The sequence below is a fragment of the Triticum aestivum genome, chromosome 5D (genome assembly GCF_018294505.1).
Source record: "Triticum aestivum cultivar Chinese Spring chromosome 5D, IWGSC CS RefSeq v2.1, whole genome shotgun sequence".
NCBI classification, from domain to species: domain Eukaryota; kingdom Viridiplantae; phylum Streptophyta; class Magnoliopsida; order Poales; family Poaceae; genus Triticum; species Triticum aestivum.
The window spans coordinates 365,326,434-365,344,883 of NC_057808.1; the positions used below are offsets into that span (position 1 = coordinate 365,326,434).

The window sequence follows — 18,450 nt, forward strand, 5'->3', positions numbered from 1 at the left end:
TATCACCATTGCTTCGGTGTTTGTGTCTGTTACGTCAGAGCTTGCCGTTGTTGTTCTTAGCCTCGGAGGGGCCTACCTCGCTGGCTGTGTTTTTGCTGCGAGCCAACCAACTATCCTCACCCGCGTAAAAGCGGGTCATGAGTGCCATGAGGGCTGCCATAGATTTTGGCTTTTCTTGGCCGAGGTGGCGGGCGAGCCATTCGTCACGGATGCTATGTTTAGAGGCCGCTAAGGCTTCGACATCCGGACAGTCGACGATCTGGTTCTTTTTAGTTAGGAACCTAGTCCAGAACTTCCTGGCTGACTCCCCGGGCTGTTGAACTATGTGACTTAAGTCGTTGGCATCTGGCGGCCGAACATATGTACCTTGGAAGTTGTCAAGGAAAGCTTCTTCCAGGTCCTCCCAGCTGCCAATGGAATTTTCAGGCGGACTGTTTAGCTAGTGCCGAGCTGGCCCTTTGAGTTTTAGTGGGAGGTATTTGATGGCGTGAAGATCATCCCCGCGGGCCATGTGGATATGGAGAATAAAATCCTCTATCCATACCATGGGATCGGTTGTTCCATCATAGGATTCGATGTTTATGGGTTTGAACCCTTCTGGGAATTCATGATCCATTACTTCGTTAGTGAAGCAAAGAGGGTGCGCGGTGCCTCTATATCGGGCCGCATCGCGACGTAGCTCTGATGGAGTCCGTCTGCAGCATTCGGCTCGGGCATGAATATGTATGTCACGCCCGAATAGATAGCTGTCCCTGCGCCTTAAGTCACGTCCTCGCGATCCGTAGATCGATCTTGTGTGTTCCGCTCTACTGTCCAATTCTTGGCGGAGGTCATATGTATGGCCCCGAGCTGACTTATCCCTGCCTTTACAGCGGAGTGAGACAGTCTGGTTTTCGGCTTGGGTTGTAGTTTTATCCCGACCGCGCGGTGGCCGATCAGCCGCGTTGCGTGATGCTGGTTCGGGATCTGGCGCCTCATCGTCGAACTGAGGTAGTTCTACGCTTCGGGTAGCTTTTGGCTGGGCGTTTAAGGCCGTATTCCTCGGCTTCCAGGACATCGGTCCATCTGTCATTGAGCAGGTCTTGATCAGCTTGAAGCTGTTGCTGCTTCTTTTTCAGGCTCCTCGCAGTGGCTATTAGCTGAAGCTTAAAGCGCTCCTGCTCTAGGGGCTCCTCAGGCATGATGAAGTCTTCGTTGCCGAGGCTCACCTCCTCCTCGGAGGGCGGACGGTAACTACCGTCCTCCGAGTCTTCTTCTATGGCCTGTTCGTCAGGGCTGGCATGCCCTGATTCCCGATTGTCTTGTTCGGCCGTTTGATCATTGGGTTCTTCTGTGTCTTCGGCACCATCCGGAGTGTTGTTGTCTCCTGTGCTGGTGTTGCTATCCCTGTTGCGGCGGGATTTAGAGCGGCGCCGCTGACGCCGGCGCTTTGGCTGTGTTTTAGGAGGGTCCTCCTTTGCTGGGTTTTCCTTGTCATCGCCGCTATTATTTTTCGGCGTATCTACCATGTAGACGTCGTATGAGGAAGTGGCCGTCCATTGTCCGGTGAACGACGGGTTTTGGGCCTCCTCGTCTCCGGCATCGTCGTCCATCCGTCGATGTCTTCGGAGTCATAGTCAAGCTCGTCGGTTAAGTCTTCGACAGTGGCTATGAAGTGGGTGGTGGGTGGGGAGCAAAATTCTCCTTCCTCATTAGCCTCCGGTTCGAACCAGACATAATTCGGCTGTGAGTCCCCTGCCAAGGACAAGTTTCTTAACGAATTTAGCACATCGCCCAAGGGCGAATGCTGGAAGATGTCTGCGGCGCTAAACTCGAAGATCGATAAGCGATCCAGCTCGGCGTCCGCGGATGCACATGGCTCGGAATTTATGACCGGAGAAGAGTCCGGAGTTCTGGTGACAAAGACGTCGTGTGACTTTAGGTCTATGTTCGGCTCCAACGCCGTGGAATCTGCGGCCTCCGCGGTGGGGTTGAGCCTCCCATCTTCGGACGGTGCAATATGCTCCGGATCTATGGCCGGAGCAGTTACAGGAGCAATCTCCTGGATGCAGCCCGATGACAGATTTAGGTCATGTTCATCGGGGTGACTAGGAGCGATTGCCGCGGTTTCGAATCCGGCGAAGATCAAATCTCCGCGGATGTCCGCGGCGTAATTCAAGCTCCTGAATCTGACCTGATGGCCAGGGGCGTAGCTGTCGATCTGCTCCAGGTGGCCAAGCGAGTTGGCCCGCAGTACGCAGCCGCCGAACACGAAGATCTGTCCGGGGAGGAAGGTTTCCCCCTGGACAGGGTTGTTAGCGATTGAAGGGGCCATCACACCTTGTGAGGACGACATAGTGGAACTCTCAATGAAAGCACCAATGTCGGTGTCAAAACCGGCGGATCTCGGGTAGGGGGTCCTGAACTGTGCGTCTAAGGTCGATGGTAACAGGAGATAGGGACACGATGTTTACCCAGGTTCGGGCCCTCTCTATGGAGGTAATACCCTACTTCCTGCTTGATTGATCTTGATGAATATGAGTATTACAAGAGTTGGTCTACCACGAGATCGTAATGGCTAAACCCTAGAGGTCTAGCCTGTATGACTACGGTAATGAGTATCTGCCCTTCCGGACTAAGATCTCCGGTTTATATAGACACCGGGAGGATCTAGGGTTACACAAGGTCGGTTACAAAGAAAGGAATCTACATATACGGTCGCAAGCTTTCCTTCCACGCCAAGGAGAGTCCTATCCGGACACGGGCGCAGTCTTCGATCTTCGTGTCTTCACAACCCATCAGTCCGGCCCATGGCTAACAGGCCGGACGCCTGAGGACCCCTTAGTTCAAGACTCCCTCACACATACCTTGATAAAGTTTTGAAGAAGTTCAAAATGGATCAAGAAAAGAAAGGGTTCTTGCCTGTGTTACAAGGTGTGAAGTTGAGTCAGACTCAATGCCCGACCACTGCAGAAGATAGAGAGAAAATGAAAGTCATTCCCTATGCTTCAGCCATAGGTTCTATCATGTATGCAATGCTGTGTAGCAGACCTGATGTGTGCCTCTTGCTATTAGTTTAGCAGGGAGGTACCAAAGTAATCCAGGAGTGGATCACTGGACAGCGGTCAAGAACATCCTGAAATACTTGAAAAGGACTAAGGATATGTTTCTCGTTTAGGTGACAAAGAGTTTGTCGTAAATGGTTACGTCGATGCAAGCTTTGACACTGATCCGGATGACTCTAAGTCACAAACCGGATACATATTTATATTGAATGGTGGAGCTGTCAGTTGGTGCAGTTCTAAGCAAAGCGTCGTGGCGGGATCTACGTGTGAAGCGGAGTACATAGCTGCTTCGGAAGCAGCAAATGAAGGAGTCTGGATGAAGGAGTTCATATCCGATCTAGGTGGCATACCTAGTGCATCGGGTCCAATGAAAATCTTTTGTGACAATACTGGAGCAATAGCCTTGGCGAAGGAATCCAGATTTCACAAGAGAACCAAACACATCAAGAGATGCTTCAATTCCATCTGTGATCAAGTCAAGGAGGGAGACATGGAGATTTGCACAATACATACGGATCTGAATGTTGCAGACCCGTTGACTAAGCCTCTCTCACGAGCAAAACATGATCAGCACCAAGACTCCATGGGTGTTCGAATCATTACTATGTAATCTAGATTATTGACTCTAGTGCAAGTGGGAGACTGAAGGAAATATGCCCTAGAGGCAATAATAAAGTTGTTATTTATATTTCCTTATATCATGATAAATGTTTATTATTCATGCTAGAATTGTATTAACCGGAAACTTAGTACTAGTGTGGATACATAGACAAACAGAGTGTCCCTAGTATGCCTCTACTTGACTAGCTCGTTAATCAAAGATGGTTAAGTTTCCTAGCCATGGACATGTGTTGTCATTTGATGAACGGGATCACATCATTAGAGAATGATGTGATGGACAAGACCCATCCGTTAGCTTAGCACTATGATCGTTTAGTTTATTGCTATTGCTTTCTTCATGACTTATACATGTTCCTATGACTATGAGATTATGCAACTCCCTAATATCGGAGGAACACTTAGTGTGCTATCAAACGTCACAACGTAACTGGGTGATTATAAAGATGCTCTACAGGTGTCTCCGATGGTGTTTGTTGAGTTGGCATAGATCGAGATTAGGATTTGTCACTCCGTGTATCGGAGAGGTATCTCTGGGCCCTCTCGGTAATGAACATCACTATAAACCTTGCAAGCAATGTGGCTAATGAGTTAGTTATGGGATGATGCATTCCGGAACGAGTAAAGAGACTTGCCGGTAACGAGATTGAACTAGGTATGAGGATACCGATGATCGAATCTCGGGCAAGTAACATACCGATGACAAAGGGAACAACGTATGTTGTTATGCGGTTTGAACGATAAAGATCTTCGTAGAATATGTAGGAGCCAATATGAGCATCCAGGTTCCGCTATTGGTTATTGACCGGAGATGTGTCTTGGTCATGTCTACATAGTTCTCGAACCCGTAGGGTCCGCACGCTTAACGTTCGATGACGATTTGTATTATGAGTTATGTGATTTGATGACCGAAGATTGTTCGGAGTCCCGGATGAGATCACAGACATGACGAGGAGTCTCAAAATGGTCGAGACATAAAGATTGATATATTAGACGATGTTATTCAGACACCGGATGAGTTCCGAGAGGTACCGGATAATTATCGGAGTGCCGGAGGGTTATCGGAACCCCCGGGCGAACTAATGGGCCTTCATGGGCCTTAGTGGGGAGAGAGGAAGGGCCACAAGGGGCTGGCCGCGCGCCCCCTGGGTCCGAATTGGACTAGGGGAATGGGGTGGCGCCCCCTTTCCTTCCCTTCCCCCTCTCCCTTCCTTCTTCCCCCCTTCCTCCAGGTGGAATCCTACTAGGACTTGGAGTCCTGGTAGGACTCCCTTCTCCTGGCGCGCCCTACAGGGGTCGGCCGGCCTCCCCCTCCCCTTCTTTATATACGCTGGCAGGGGGGCACCCTAGAACACACAAGTTTCTCTTAACCGTGTGCGGTGCCCCCCTCCACAGTTACACATCTCGGTCATATCGTCGTAGTGCTTAGGCGAAGCCCTGCGCGGGTAACTTCATCATCACTGTCGCCACGCCGTCGTGCTGACGAAACTCTCCCTCGGCCTCAACTGGATCAAGAGTACGAGGGGCATCATCGAGCTGAACGTGTGCTGAACACGGAGGTGTCGTACGTTCGGTGCTTGGATCGGTTGGATCGCGAAGACGTTCGATTACATCAACCGCGTTAGTAAGCGCTTCCGCTTTCGGTCTACGAGGGTACGTGGACACACTCTCCCCGCTCGTTGCTATGCTTCTCCTAGATAGATCTTGCGTGCTCGTAGGATTTTTTTTAAATACTACGTTCCCCAACATGTATGGCTTGTCTATGTGAACTCTAGCCACCGCCATCCACCTAGCTGCCTCCGGTGGTGCGTCCTTTTCGTCAAAGACGACATCATCAAGGTCTTCCTCGCGGAGCCCCAACTCAGCCAACATCTTCTCCACATCTGACGCGGAACTGGAACTCGAAGCCTGGTTGGTCCTTGATCCCATCGCCGCAAACACTTGAACCCCAGCCCGTGATAGAAAACGATCGGGCCTTGAGAACTAACCCTAGCTCTCCGTTCCCTACAGGGAGGTGAACACAAGGCTGGGAAGTGATACTAAGATCACCCCGTGATCGGCCCGGATCCGCCCTACAGGAGAGATCGGATGAGGGAAGGTGAATACTCAACGGCAGCATGAGATCGCCACCGGGAGAAGAAAACCCTGGCTAGGGGATAAGATACGTGTACGCATATTTGAGGCTAAGTGGACTACTCGATTTGAAATGACATGATCCATCATGGGCTGCAACGGGAGTCAACCTTGGGCTGCGACGGTTGAAGCCCGAAAGCATAATCATGGGCTTTGGTGTCAGAATGGTCATGGCAGAAGCCCCCATGGCCTAGGACCGCTGTAATGAGAACGGAGCCCTTCTGTAGCGCGACACGGCAGCGAGAACGACAGGGTGCCCCGTCTAACATCCCGTCCTTCTATTTTAAACGAGTTCTAGGCTTCCGCCGGCCGCCGCCACGGAGCCTTCCCTTTCCATTTGGAAGGAGCCGAATCAGTCTAGGGCTTCCTCCCCCCCCCCGCCGCCGGCGAGTGCAGCCGCCTCCGCCCTAACCTCTCAGCTCAGGTTAGTTTTGCCGGATTCCTCCGCCGGTTCGCGTTCGACGCTCTGTTTCGCGCCAAAAGAGAAGTACCTCCCCTGCGGTATTCGCGCCCTCGAGTTCGTCTCCCGAGCTAACTGAGAATGCTGGTGGCGCAGGTTCCGGCTCCGTTTTTCGACCTCTCCTCCATCCATGGCGCTCCGGTTCGAGGTCGGTCCAAGTTTTAATGGATAATAACATGTGCTTCGCTTTCTCTTCGAGATTTCATGTTCTGTAGTTTGGTCGGTGCCATTTGATTCCTGAGATTGAGATGAGAAGCAAGTCCGGCGGTTTCTTTGTTCGGTCTGCGCAAATTGGAGTTTAGCTGAAGAAGTTAGTGGTGACGAAGTAGATAAGATTGTACCGCTTCCGTACTCTAGCTGATAAATTAATATGACGTCTGGATGCGATGCAATGTCGTGTTCTACATAAAATTGATCCAGATTATTTTCTGCAACCACAGACTCCCAATTAGGCTAATACTGTTTTATCTTAACACCGAATCATTATTGACTAGTAATACAGTAGTACTCCTACTGACTAGCACTCCAGAGTTAATGCACCTACTGCCCTAGGCACGTGTTTTTCAGAGTTACATATTGTCTTTACCTGGTACTGTATTTGGTGCCTTTGTTAAGGTAAAATCTTCATGTTTTCTTTCTTTATTACTCCTACTCTTGAGAGGCTTATAGTCTTATAGTGGTCCATACCTCCATATAATAAGAAAAAGAATAAGGGAAATAGTTTGAGAAGTGGCTCCACGTGGTACATGCTCTCAGACAGAGAGATGGTACAGTGGTAGTGGCACCACTGCCAGCTCATATTGCTGCCTGTCAAACCTCATTACCTCTGTTGAACAAAATCATGGAGGGTGGCTGATCGAACCTAAGTTCTAGCAATCAGGAACATAAATATCAAAGTTTGTTTAAAGATGAAGCATTGACCATAAATATGAATCTGGGGTGAAAATTATTTTGTTTTCTGCTTGCAGGTGTTAGGAAGATTTAATCGTGCTCGCGCAGCTCGGTTAACTCTGCCACACTTTACTTGTCAAACGCCACTTTTTATGCCTGTTGGTACCCAAGGTATTATATTTTTGGATCTCGTACCATTTCTCTGCCATATGCTAGTTCAGTCTGAAATGGAACCTTTTCTTGTGTAAAATATGAACTTGCTGTTTTTTTGTACTGTATAACTGAGATCATACGAGCAATTAGAGGTGACTTGAATGGATAATGTCGGTTTTATACATGTGCTGATGAATAATGTTCTAGCATTGCCTTATTCATGGAAAATCAGAAATTATTAGTTTCTATGTCTTAACTCTCCAATCTTCACTAAAGCAAATATCGACTTCAATAATTAGTTACTATTCTCGGTTAACCCAGCTTGGCTGTACTTGTTTCCATTGAACTAGTTCAGTTTCATACTGTGATTAAGAGATTTTGGATGTGACATAAATTTGTCGAATGATGTGTGCGATTCTTGCATCTCACAATTATTCTTGTTTCATTCCTCTTTCTTTTTCCTTTTTCTTTTGCCCAGGTACAATAAAAGGCTTGACTACAGACCAGTTAGAGACTATAGGTTGTCAGATTATTCTTGGAAATACCTACCATCTTGAACTTCGTCCTGGCTCTCAACTTATTGATGACTTGGGTGGCCTTCACAAGTTTATGAATTGGAAAAGAGCATTGCTGACTGACTCTGGTGGTTTCCAAATGGTTGCTCCAAATCATTATTATCTATTTATCCTTTCACATTAAGTGTTCTAATTCACTATTTGAACTTGTAGAACTAACTCAGCTAAGTCAATACTAAATAACATCTGTCATTTCCATTGTACATGAATCTTACTGTACTCTACTTTAAATCGTGTGTGATAATTGTTGATTTCTGGCAGTGGCTTAATGATATGCGATGGCTAATATTTCTGTTTGGTTCTACCAGCAATTAGTTGCTCTACACATCAAATCTTGGTTCCACTTTTGAGCAAAATTTGAAACATGTAGTTGTTTGCTAGATATTAAATGGCCTGCTGAGTTCCATCTGTGATCTTTACATTAGCATGGTTCCAGTCAAATATCTATTCAAAAGTGGAGAGCCAGCGTTTGTTGGAATATTACCATTGGCATGATCACTTATTTATCTTAGCGCCCCTTTCAATTATTTAGGTTTGCTTCTGAAATGTTATTAATTTGTCAACATGGTTTTAGGTTTCTTTGCTGCATTTGGCTGACATTACTGAGGAAGGAGTTACATTTCAGGTACCCTTTACAGCTACCTACTATCTCATACACTTGTTCTTCATAAACACAACTTCAATTTGGTTTCTTACTTTTGTAACATGAATATCCTATAGTCAGATTAAATTAGGGTATATATTAGGGTAGGGCACTGTTTTTGATTCTTGGTTCGTTGAAATAATGCCCATATTTGTTATCATATGGTAACAAAATAATTAGGCAGGTTCAGGTTGTTTTAGGGCTGGCAAGTATTAAGATTTTACTTTTTCATCGTAAAGCTGAATTGTTATTATTTAAATGTCTTCCTATATAGTACATTTTATTTTCTGAATTGTATTTTCATTTTCCCATGTAATCTTGTTATTTTCAATTGTGCAACTGTAATTTTCAATATGACAAGGTGAATAGAAATCCAAGTGGTCCTGTGAGACTGATGTACAATTAACTGATGGTATTGTTAGTTGGCAGATATTGAATAATGAATAATCAAGTGTCATGTTGCCGCATTTTGTCATCGTGTACAATGTCTAATGCTATCCTTTTTCTAGTCCATCTACTATGTTGATTTTCATGTTGATGCTGAAAGCAGAAAGTTTCTTTAGCTTTCTTTGTGGAAATGAATTTCCCCTGCATTTCATGATGCATTTTTACTTGTTTCTCTCGGTCCCTGAATAAACTTTACTGCTGCAGAGAACTGCTTTCCGTTTTGAACATTCTCTAATTTTATTATTCTTCTGTGTACAATCTACAGTCACCTGTTGATGGGAAACCCATGCTCTTGACGCCTGAGGAATCAATCAATATTCAGGTATGTCCTTTCCGTGACGAACTTTTTCGTTGAGTCACTGTGAACTAGACTTCTGCTATCAAAAAATCCTGATTTTACACCTTAACACTTGTGTGCCCGTCCTTCATATTTCTGGGACATGAATGCAGAACAACATTGGAGCTGATATAATCATGGCTCTTGACGATGTTGTTAAGACAACAATTACCGGCCCGAGGATAGAGGAAGCTATGTATCGTACCCTTCGTTGGATTGATAGGTGCATAGCTGGTATGGTTATTAGTCTTGTGACTCTTGGCCAAATTGTATACTCATCTGGTTTTTGTAATCAACTATTTCCCATCTTCAAGTTAAAGCTCAGCATCATGTCACTCACTGCCTCTACTTATCCTATGGCTTTAAGATGTATTGAAGACCAGTTGAAACTGCGATAAGCATGGTTAACTAAAGTCTGGTATTTTTTTTCTTCCAATGTTACATGTAGCTCACAAGAAACCTGATGTTCAAAACTTATTTGGGATTGTGCAAGGAGGATTAGATCCGGTTCTGAGGTTAGTTTATATGGCTTCTTGTAGTACATGCATGAAAGGTACGCATTCATGCAATCAATGCAGTTTGATAAGTTACTTTGCAACTCTTGTAATTCCAGAGATATTTGCGTGAGGGGCTTGGTTGAGAGGAACCTTCCCGGGTATGTCAGACTAAATATTCACCCATAAATTCCATGCACAATTTTCTTATATGCAGCCAAAAGATCTTTTTCGTTTTCCCATGATCTCCAACATCTGTCACATACTTGAAAAGTTAATCATTTTTTATATGTTTTTTTTGTATTTTCCACGACTCCCTGCAATTCAAGAGTTCAGTGGCTCAAACTTTGAATTTCTTGTTGCTAGATATGCCATTGGTGGTCTTGCAGGTGGTGAAGATAAAGACTCGTTTTGGCGTGTTGTTGCCCAGTGCACCGCTGGGTTGCCTGAAGATAAACCACGATATGTTATGGTAAGTTATAAACTTGTCAAATTGCTCATGTTAAGCCGATTGTGCTTGATACGATTCACCCTTGTTTCAGCTTTCAACAACGCAGCACGCAGAACTTGTTTGGTTAACGGTTGCTGTTTTTCTGATATGCAGGGTGTTGGTTATCCACTTGATATTGTAGTATGCAGTGCTTTGGGTGCAGATATGTATGACTGTGTCTATCCAACACGCACTGCTCGCTTTGGGAGCGCACTTGTGCCTGAGGTAGGAAAATTCTGTCCCTGACAGCCCTATGCAATTCAAGCTGGGTGAAGCATTTTATTGTAGCACTGATATATTTCAGTCTTTTGGCATTCAAAGAACTTATCTTACATTAGCCTGATATGGGTAAGAACAGTAACATATGCAACCATAGTCCATTCGAAATTCTGAGATCACATCCTCTGTGCTTTCCTCAGTCAGCATTACTGTAGCGAACTCACATGAGAGGTGTGTCCGTGTGAGTGAATGGGAGGGGATATTGTTTCTTCTAGAAACCCCATAAGCTGGACTTGCTGATAAACCATTTGATGGTGTTGCAATGGGGACCCTGGCATTTATGCTTGTTGGGTATACTGTCTAAATTAACTGTGCTTGTTGTAGAAGCAGGCACATTTATAGCAGGTTTAGGCTTTAAGCTTATGTTAAGATAGTCTTAATTTCTAAGTTGGTGCTAATCTAGTTCCTTTAACTTTAATTCCCGTTGATGATTTATTGAACTTCTTTTTTTCTGCATCATCTTAGGGTGTTCTGAAGTTGAAACAAAATGCAATGGCAACTGACGAACGGCCCATTGATCCTTCCTGTCCATGTATGGTATGGCTTCAACAACACTAGGAACAAAGTGGTAAACTGATTGATATAATTACAATCTTTGGAGTTCTGTAACATGGTTGTCTTGTTGTTCAGGTCTGCAAAAACTATACCCGTGCATACTTGCATTGTCTGGTCACGAAAGATCCTATGGGTTCTCAACTGCTGTCATATCACAATTTATCATTTATGGCGCGGGTATCCTGTCATTTTTTTTGGCTGAGTTGTTCATTTTGAGCACAGTTGGCTATTGTTTGATCACTCTCATTTCTGTTTCAGTTAAGTAGAGATCTCCACATGTCGATTCTTGAAGGGCGATTTCCAGAGTATGTTGTCTCATTCGACATAAATCTGCCTGATTATTCAGTTAAATTGTGTGCTGTTAAATAACGAAATTCTGCTGACATGTTTGCAGATTCGTGAGAGGATTCTTGAGGGTGCAGGTTTGTCTTGCTCTGCAATCTCTGTTCTATCATATATGATTGAACAAAAAATAGCTGAGCAACAAACTGCCTCCTTATACCATCGCCACCCAATCATCTACAGAGCTAAAACCATATTCTTGTCTTGTTATTATCTTTCTTAGTAGTTTGTGTTACCTCTAAACACTAAAATCATGATGATGGCAGTTCCCAAAGGGTGACGTGCCAAAGTGGGTTCACAATGCAATGGAGGTCGCCGGCATCGACATATCGGAGTGCTGCACCCCGACCAACTGCCAGCATGACGCAATGGAGGCTGCTGGCGTCGACATATCGGAGTTCTGCCCGCCGACCAGATGCCCCTGACGCCGAACGCTTGGGAGCATTCATTATGGATACCACGGTACGGATTGACGATAGGGAAGGGTTGTCACGTGGAAGTGATCCCTCATACTTAACATGACGCGTTTTCACGAGGTTTTTTTTGGGTCATAGACTGTAGGCCTGACTCTCATCCACTGCTTCAGCATAGAATTTTCCAACAGTATGCTGAAGCTAGCCGCCCATAGGTTTTGATAGTCTCCAAGGTGTTATAGTATCTGCCATTGATTGTTTGCAAGCTGTTGCAAATGGTTTTGCTGCAAGGACAATCCACGGAAAGTTGTAACAGCATCATTATTTATACTCACGAAAATTGTTGCTGCGATGCAGGTCATTTTGTTTCACTGATTATATATTATATGGCTTCTCCAGTCTTCACACGCTCTTTTTGTCCAAACTCTGGTCTTCATCACACTCTTTGTTGGCTTGAATGTGTATTTCGTGGAATTCTTTGCAATGCTTAGTGTTTGCAGGTGGTCCACTGGCAGGTGGTCCCGCGACGCTGCCGGTTTCATGGCATGGAAAATGTCGCGTGGGAAATGTGTGCGATCTTTCAGGAAAATGACCTGGCTGGTCATCTGGATCGTCCAATCCTCATCGAACGGCAGACGGGGCTGGCAACCAGAATCTACTGGCGCCACGTGTCGACCCCTTGTTGACCGTCGCTTCCCGTCAAAACGCGATGCCTCGCGGGATCCACCACCGGTGACGAGGCTGCTCAGCTCAGCCGCACCACACAGGTGAGCACCAACACAGATTCCGGTGACTGCGACTGGTCCCCACGCCGAGCCCTAGTATCTCCCGGCAAAAACGTGGGCGACACAGCGCTACTCCTTCGGCCGCTGCCAGGTGGGTCCATCCCGGACGCCCAGCACATGACCACACATGTCAGTGGGTGAAATCATCAAGGCGTTAGTTTCGCAGATTCCGCCGTTAGTATCTAGGCTAAAAATGATTATTTCAAAAAGCAGCCATTACAAGTCGATCTCCGGGGACTGAATTCTGAAACCACCGCCCGCCTCTGCTCCTGGACCGCTCCGCCCCCGTCCTCCCGCCGCCGGCGCCGATGGAGCGCCTCCGGGTCGCCGTCTCGCACCGCCCGCCTCTGCTCGTCGGCGCCCCGAACCATCTCCGCCGACGCCAGCTCCACCTCCCCCTCCCGCTCGCATCCCGCCCCCTCTCTTCGCGGCATCGCCTGCTCTCCCCCGCCCCTCGCCGCCACGCGCGGCACCTCCTCGCCTCCCAAACGCCCGGCCCCGAATCCGGCCCTGACCCCGACGCGGAGGCCAGCGCTGAACCGGCCGGCGCCAAGCTCGTCCCGCTCGTCGTCTCCCTGGCGGCCGGCCTCGCCGTGCGCTTCCTCGCGCCGCGGCCCGCCGAGGTGACCCTGCAGGCGTGGCAGCTGCTCTCCATCTTCCTCTCCACCATCGCGGGGCTCGTGCTGGGCCCGCTCCCCGTGGGCGCCTGGGCCTTCCTCGGCCTCACCACCGCCGTGGCCACGCGGACGCTCCCCTTCGAGACCGCCTTCTCCGCCTTCACCAACGAGGTCATCTGGCTCATCGTCATCTCCTTCTTCTTCGCGCGAGGCTTCGTCAAGACCGGCCTCGGCGACCGCATCGCCACCTACTTCATCAAGTGGCTCGGGGGCAGCACGCTCGGGCTCTCCTACGGGCTCACCGTCAGCGAGGCGTGCATCGCGCCGGCCATGCCCAGCACCACCGCCAGGGCCGGGGGCGTCTTCCTGCCTATCATCAAGTCGCTCTCGCTCTCCGCGGGCAGCAAGCCTAACGACCCGTCGTCGCGGAAGCTCGGGTCATATCTTGTGATGACCCAGTTCCAGGTAAGTGGTGTAAATTAATTTTCATTATTCAACGCTGGTTTGATGAACCTGGTGGCTGGTAATTTGGCCATAGAATAGATCGATCATACAATCCTGCCACCATAGGATTCTAACAAATGAATGCGCCAGATGCTCAGTTGCTAATTGTCACAACACTTGAACTCTTGAAGGGTTCAGTGCTCAACTGCCGATCGTGTTACCTTGATTATATTAACCTCTTGTGGAGCGGTGCTCTGCACAGGTTGAAGGTGGTGCAACATTTCTTTGTTACTGATTGGGAGATGTGGGGTGTTAGCATGATTTTCCTAGGCACAATTAGTGCAAGAACCTGTAATTCTATATGCGTCAAATCGATGCTTGCTTGGTCAGAATTTATTTAGTGTACACCCCCCAGTGCTGAAATTAATTTTGGAGCTCTAGCAGTCAGTGTGTTATTTTGTGTATTTCAGTTTCGTGATTTCTCAACAGCCTTTCTAAAGGAAGTATCCTATCAGTTGGAGGATTCTATGGCGAAACTAGAGTAGTGCATTGTTCACCTGATTCCTGATTCCTGACAACATTATTCAGTAAATTGGTGAAGTTGAACTGAAGAAAACTTATCTGGAAATAAAAAGTGACAAACAGTTAAACACAACAGGCATGGTTGAAATATGAAACCTAAGCTTCGTCCATATCGTAGGGTTTACTAAGGTAAGCCACTGGGAGGTACGAATCAATCTGATCAACTGTAAGACCCAGGCCAGCCATTTTAGTCTAATTTTCGTCTAGAGCCTATTTACAGGTTTAAATTGTAAGTACGGAGTATTTGTTTTACTGGATAATGATGGTAACATTTCGTGCATGGAGAATGATGACCATGAGATCACTGATGTAGGAAATAGATGGAGGTGTTAGGAAGAAAGAGTGCTTTCATTATAAAACCAATGCCAACCATCCTAAATGGAAAGTATACTGATGATTTCTTAAAACTGTTGTGCTCAAAGTTAACTATCCTAGCAGGAAAGCTACTCAACTATAAAGATTTTGCTTCTTGCTTGAATGCTATCTTAACTAAACAAAACCCAACCTACAAGTAACAGTGCAAGAGTGACGTTAAAGCTGTTTTATCTACTGGCCTAGCCTTAATTTGTTGTAAACAACAGTGATGCTCTTGAACTTCCATGGTATGTGCAGTTTCAACTCTAATAAAGTTCATACATGACTGGCTAATTAAATTCATCCAGCATTTCTTACAACAGAACTATTATGGCGACTCGAAAAAACATAACTATTATGCTCTTTTGTTTCTTGGCAGGCAGGTAGTAACTCAAGTGCTCTCTTCCTGACTGCTGCAGCACAAAATCTGTTATGCTTGAAGCTAGCAGAGGAGCTTGGTATCATAGTTGCGAATCCATGGGTGTCATGGTTCCAGGCTGCTAGTTTGCCAGCTATTGTGTCTCTGCTAGCAACACCATACTTGCTATATAAAATCTTCCCCCCTGAAATAAAGGACACACCTGAGGCCCCAGCTTTAGCTGCAGAGAAGCTGAAGCGCATGGGCCCAGTGACCAAGAATGAGTGGGTTATGATTGGTACAATGATTCTTGCAGTGTCATTATGGGTTTTTGGGTAAGCTTCTATGTTAGCAATAAAGTGCCCCATAATATTGACCTGTAGTATGTCATGCGGCTTGTGGTGTCTTTTACTATGCTGTTTTTAGTTTGCACTGTTGATTGAGATTTTCATAGGTTAGTGCTTCCTCTAAATTGACTACATTGATCTATCAATGTGATATACTGTTTAATTGACGGGAAATTGTGGGGAACTCTTGCTTCAGAAAGAAATTGTGTTTAATTGATAGGCGCCTAGTCAAGTACGACTGGAATAATCGTACTTTATTTCAGTTTATGAATTAATTTAAAACTGTTCACCGATATTGATAACAAATTCAGCTATATGTTTGTAATCTGAAGTCTGGAATTTAAAACAGTTCACCGATATTGATAACAAATTCAGCTATATGTTTATAATCTTATTAAGTCTGGAATTACTTATTCATTGTTCAAGATGTTTGCACTGAAACAACATTTAATCTGGAGGATGAATCGAAGCCAATGCGATAACTGCCTTTGTATATTTGAAGTTAAAACTTGTATCTCAGTCCCAAAACCAACTCAGTATATCCCATTTCTGCTCCTAATCCTACTCCCAGTTCTACATGTTCATTTCAAACGCCACCTTATTCTGGTTGTTTATTTTTAGTTCCCTTTAGTATGTTATAAAAATACGATATATCTGATGACCAGAACCATGAATCAGACAGAGCATCAGAATACCATTTACTCCCTCCATTCCTAAATATAAGTCGTTGGGGGAGGGTACTCCCCCAACGACTTATATTTAGGAACAGATGGAGTACAAGATATTATGCCTTGTGCCCTAAATTGCTCTGCATCACATATTGTCTGAATTGGACTATTGGTCATGATGTCTCACTGCATAATCCATTTCACAATATCTGCGCAGGGACGCTATTGGTGTATCTAGTGTTGTTGCTGCAATGCTTGGGCTCTCTATTCTTCTCCTGCTTGGTGTGCTAGACTGGGATGATTGCTTGAGTGAGAAGTCAGCATGGGATACACTCTCCTGGTTTGCAGTTCTAGTTGCGATGGCCGGACAGCTAACAGACCTTGGAATTGTGTCGTGGATGTCAACTTCTGTCGCCAAGCTGCTTGAATCTTTCTCATTGAGTTGGCCTGCAGCTTTTGTTGTTCTTGAGGCCTCCTACTTCTTGGTTCACTATCTATTTGCGAGTCAAACGGGGCATGTTGGAGCTCTATACTCTGCGTTTCTGGCTATGCATGTAGCAGCTGGTGTTCCTGGTGTGCTGTCCGCACTTGCTTTGGCATTCAACACAAATCTGTTTGGCGCACTAACACACTATAGCAGTGGGCAAGCTGCGGTATATTTCGGAGGTATGCAGATTCATTTTGTTTCTGTATTTTCAAATGGAATTTCCCTGCATTTGCATGTGGCTGTAGATGGACATACAGGACGGAAAAGGCAAAAAGAAAAATATCGCAAATAAACATGTAGAATGAGAAAAACAGTTAGTTTAGTTTATGTTGTATCGATTGTCTTTATATATCTATATATCATGCTAAAACAGTAAGACTGCTGATATTGATTAGCTCACATGGTCAGTAACCTGTTGCTTTCGTTCCGCAGCGGGGTACCTGGAGCTTCCAGACATATTCAGGCTGGGCTTTGTAACAGCCCTGATTAATGCTTTGATATGGGGAGTTGTTGGCACCTTTTGGTGGAAATTTCTGGGGCTCTATTGACAGTAGCTGCACTGTAAGTCGACCAAATCTTTCCTTTTGGAACTCACTGAACTGTCCATGGTTCCGGAATGATCTTCCTTTGGTGGTCTGTTGATGATAGGGAAATATAACAGATTATCTGTGTCAAGCCTTCGGTCATTTCCTCTCCATCTTGTACAGTTCCCCATTTTATCTCTCGGAAATGTAGACCAGAGCTGAACAGTTTGGTGCCAAAATATGTCAATCTTGTTACAGTATTCTCTATTGTTAGAGCACTGTTTTATTTTTAAACTTGCAATTTTTACATGCATCTTTTCCTCCCCAAAATACTACTCCCTCTCGTTCACTTTTGTAAGACCTTTTAGACATTTAAGGCAGCATCTAAAACAGTTCAATTTCAGCTGTCTTAAACGTCTTACAAAAGTGAACAAAGGGAGTAGTATTATCTGAGTGAGGAATCGAAGCGCTCCAAGTAGTAATTCAGGGCAACATGTGCAAAAACAAAAACAAATGTGCAGCTAGCACCTGCAGCAAATATTAACCTGGACACGATATGAAGCGCATCTTTACCGAAGGAACAATTTTGTTGATCTTCCACCCCTGTGTCATGCACACACACCCAAAAGGAAAAATCACACAATTGCATCAAGCGAATGTCACGAACTGCGATGTCCATCCATGCACAAGCTAAAGTAATTTGCGGCAAAGAAGATCCACAACAAATTTCATTGGGCCTTCCTCCAACATCTGCTGTAAAAACTACTTCCTCCGTCCGTAAATAACTGTCGCTCAACCGGACGTAAGGTTCTCTTGGTTGAACTTGGCACTGACATAAACATGCTTAAGTTAAGGGAAGAAAAAAGGAGCACTGACATAAACATGCTTAAGTTAAGGAAAGAAAAAAGAGCGCATGTACGATGCGTGTGGAGCGCAGCGGAGCACCAGTACCACTGTACACCAGCATCTACAAAATACCATGCCGTTTCGGACCTACACCACACATGCCAATCTACACATCTACCTACCTACGTGCGACCCGTCGCCGTCAGTGCGCACTTCACCAACTGGAGACGGAACTCTCCGTGCTACTGCTGCACCGCCAACAGCTTCGCCCGGGCGCAACCGAAAGCCCCGCCATGAACCCGCCGCGCCGCGCCCACGTTCCATCCCGTCCGGCGCGCACAGTGCGTACGTACGTCGCACTGTTCTAGACGGCCGCGAAGGTAAGCTCAGCTCAGCTCAGCCGGGCCGGCCGTATGCGCGCAAGCATGGTCCAGCTCCGGCGGCCACTGGACCACCTGATCGTAACCAACTCAAAAGGCAGCGATAGGATGGTCCCGCCCGCCCGCCCGCCCGTCCCCGCGCCCGCTCCGCTCCGCTGCTCCACGGACGGACGCGACGGGTGCC

General features: G+C 46.2%; 2 protein-coding genes across 3 annotated transcripts; both read left to right on the plus strand.

The window, feature by feature from the left end:
- The first annotated feature begins 6,017 nt into the window (after nt 1-6,017).
- Nucleotides 6,018-12,012, plus strand: LOC123121793 (queuine tRNA-ribosyltransferase catalytic subunit 1). The gene is made up of 16 exons (XM_044541851.1): nt 6,018-6,219; nt 6,352-6,403; nt 7,224-7,317; nt 7,778-7,956; nt 8,449-8,499; nt 9,230-9,286; nt 9,415-9,535; nt 9,750-9,816; nt 9,915-9,956; nt 10,162-10,267; nt 10,400-10,510; nt 11,030-11,101; nt 11,195-11,296; nt 11,378-11,424; nt 11,514-11,541; nt 11,728-12,012. Exons 2-16 carry the CDS (start codon nt 6,386-6,388, stop codon nt 11,884-11,886), a joined length of 1,254 nt encoding a protein of 417 aa, XP_044397786.1. The 5' UTR covers nt 6,018-6,219; nt 6,352-6,385; the 3' UTR covers nt 11,887-12,012.
- Nucleotides 12,013-12,874: 862 nt separating this feature from the next.
- LOC123121794 (dicarboxylate transporter 2.1, chloroplastic) lies at nt 12,875-17,300 on the plus strand. Of its 2 annotated transcripts, XM_044541853.1 has the most exons (5): nt 12,875-13,741; nt 15,036-15,349; nt 16,247-16,695; nt 16,949-17,077; nt 17,165-17,300. In XM_044541853.1, the coding sequence occupies exons 1-4, from the start codon at nt 12,968-12,970 to the stop codon at nt 17,062-17,064; spliced, it is 1,653 nt and encodes a 550-aa protein (XP_044397788.1). In that variant the 5' UTR covers nt 12,875-12,967; the 3' UTR covers nt 17,065-17,077; nt 17,165-17,300. The 2 variants fall into 2 exon arrangements, with proteins under 2 accessions (XP_044397788.1, XP_044397787.1); XM_044541852.1 differs by having other exon boundaries at nt 12,876-13,741; nt 16,949-17,300.
- Nucleotides 17,301-18,450: the final 1,150 nt, after the last annotated feature.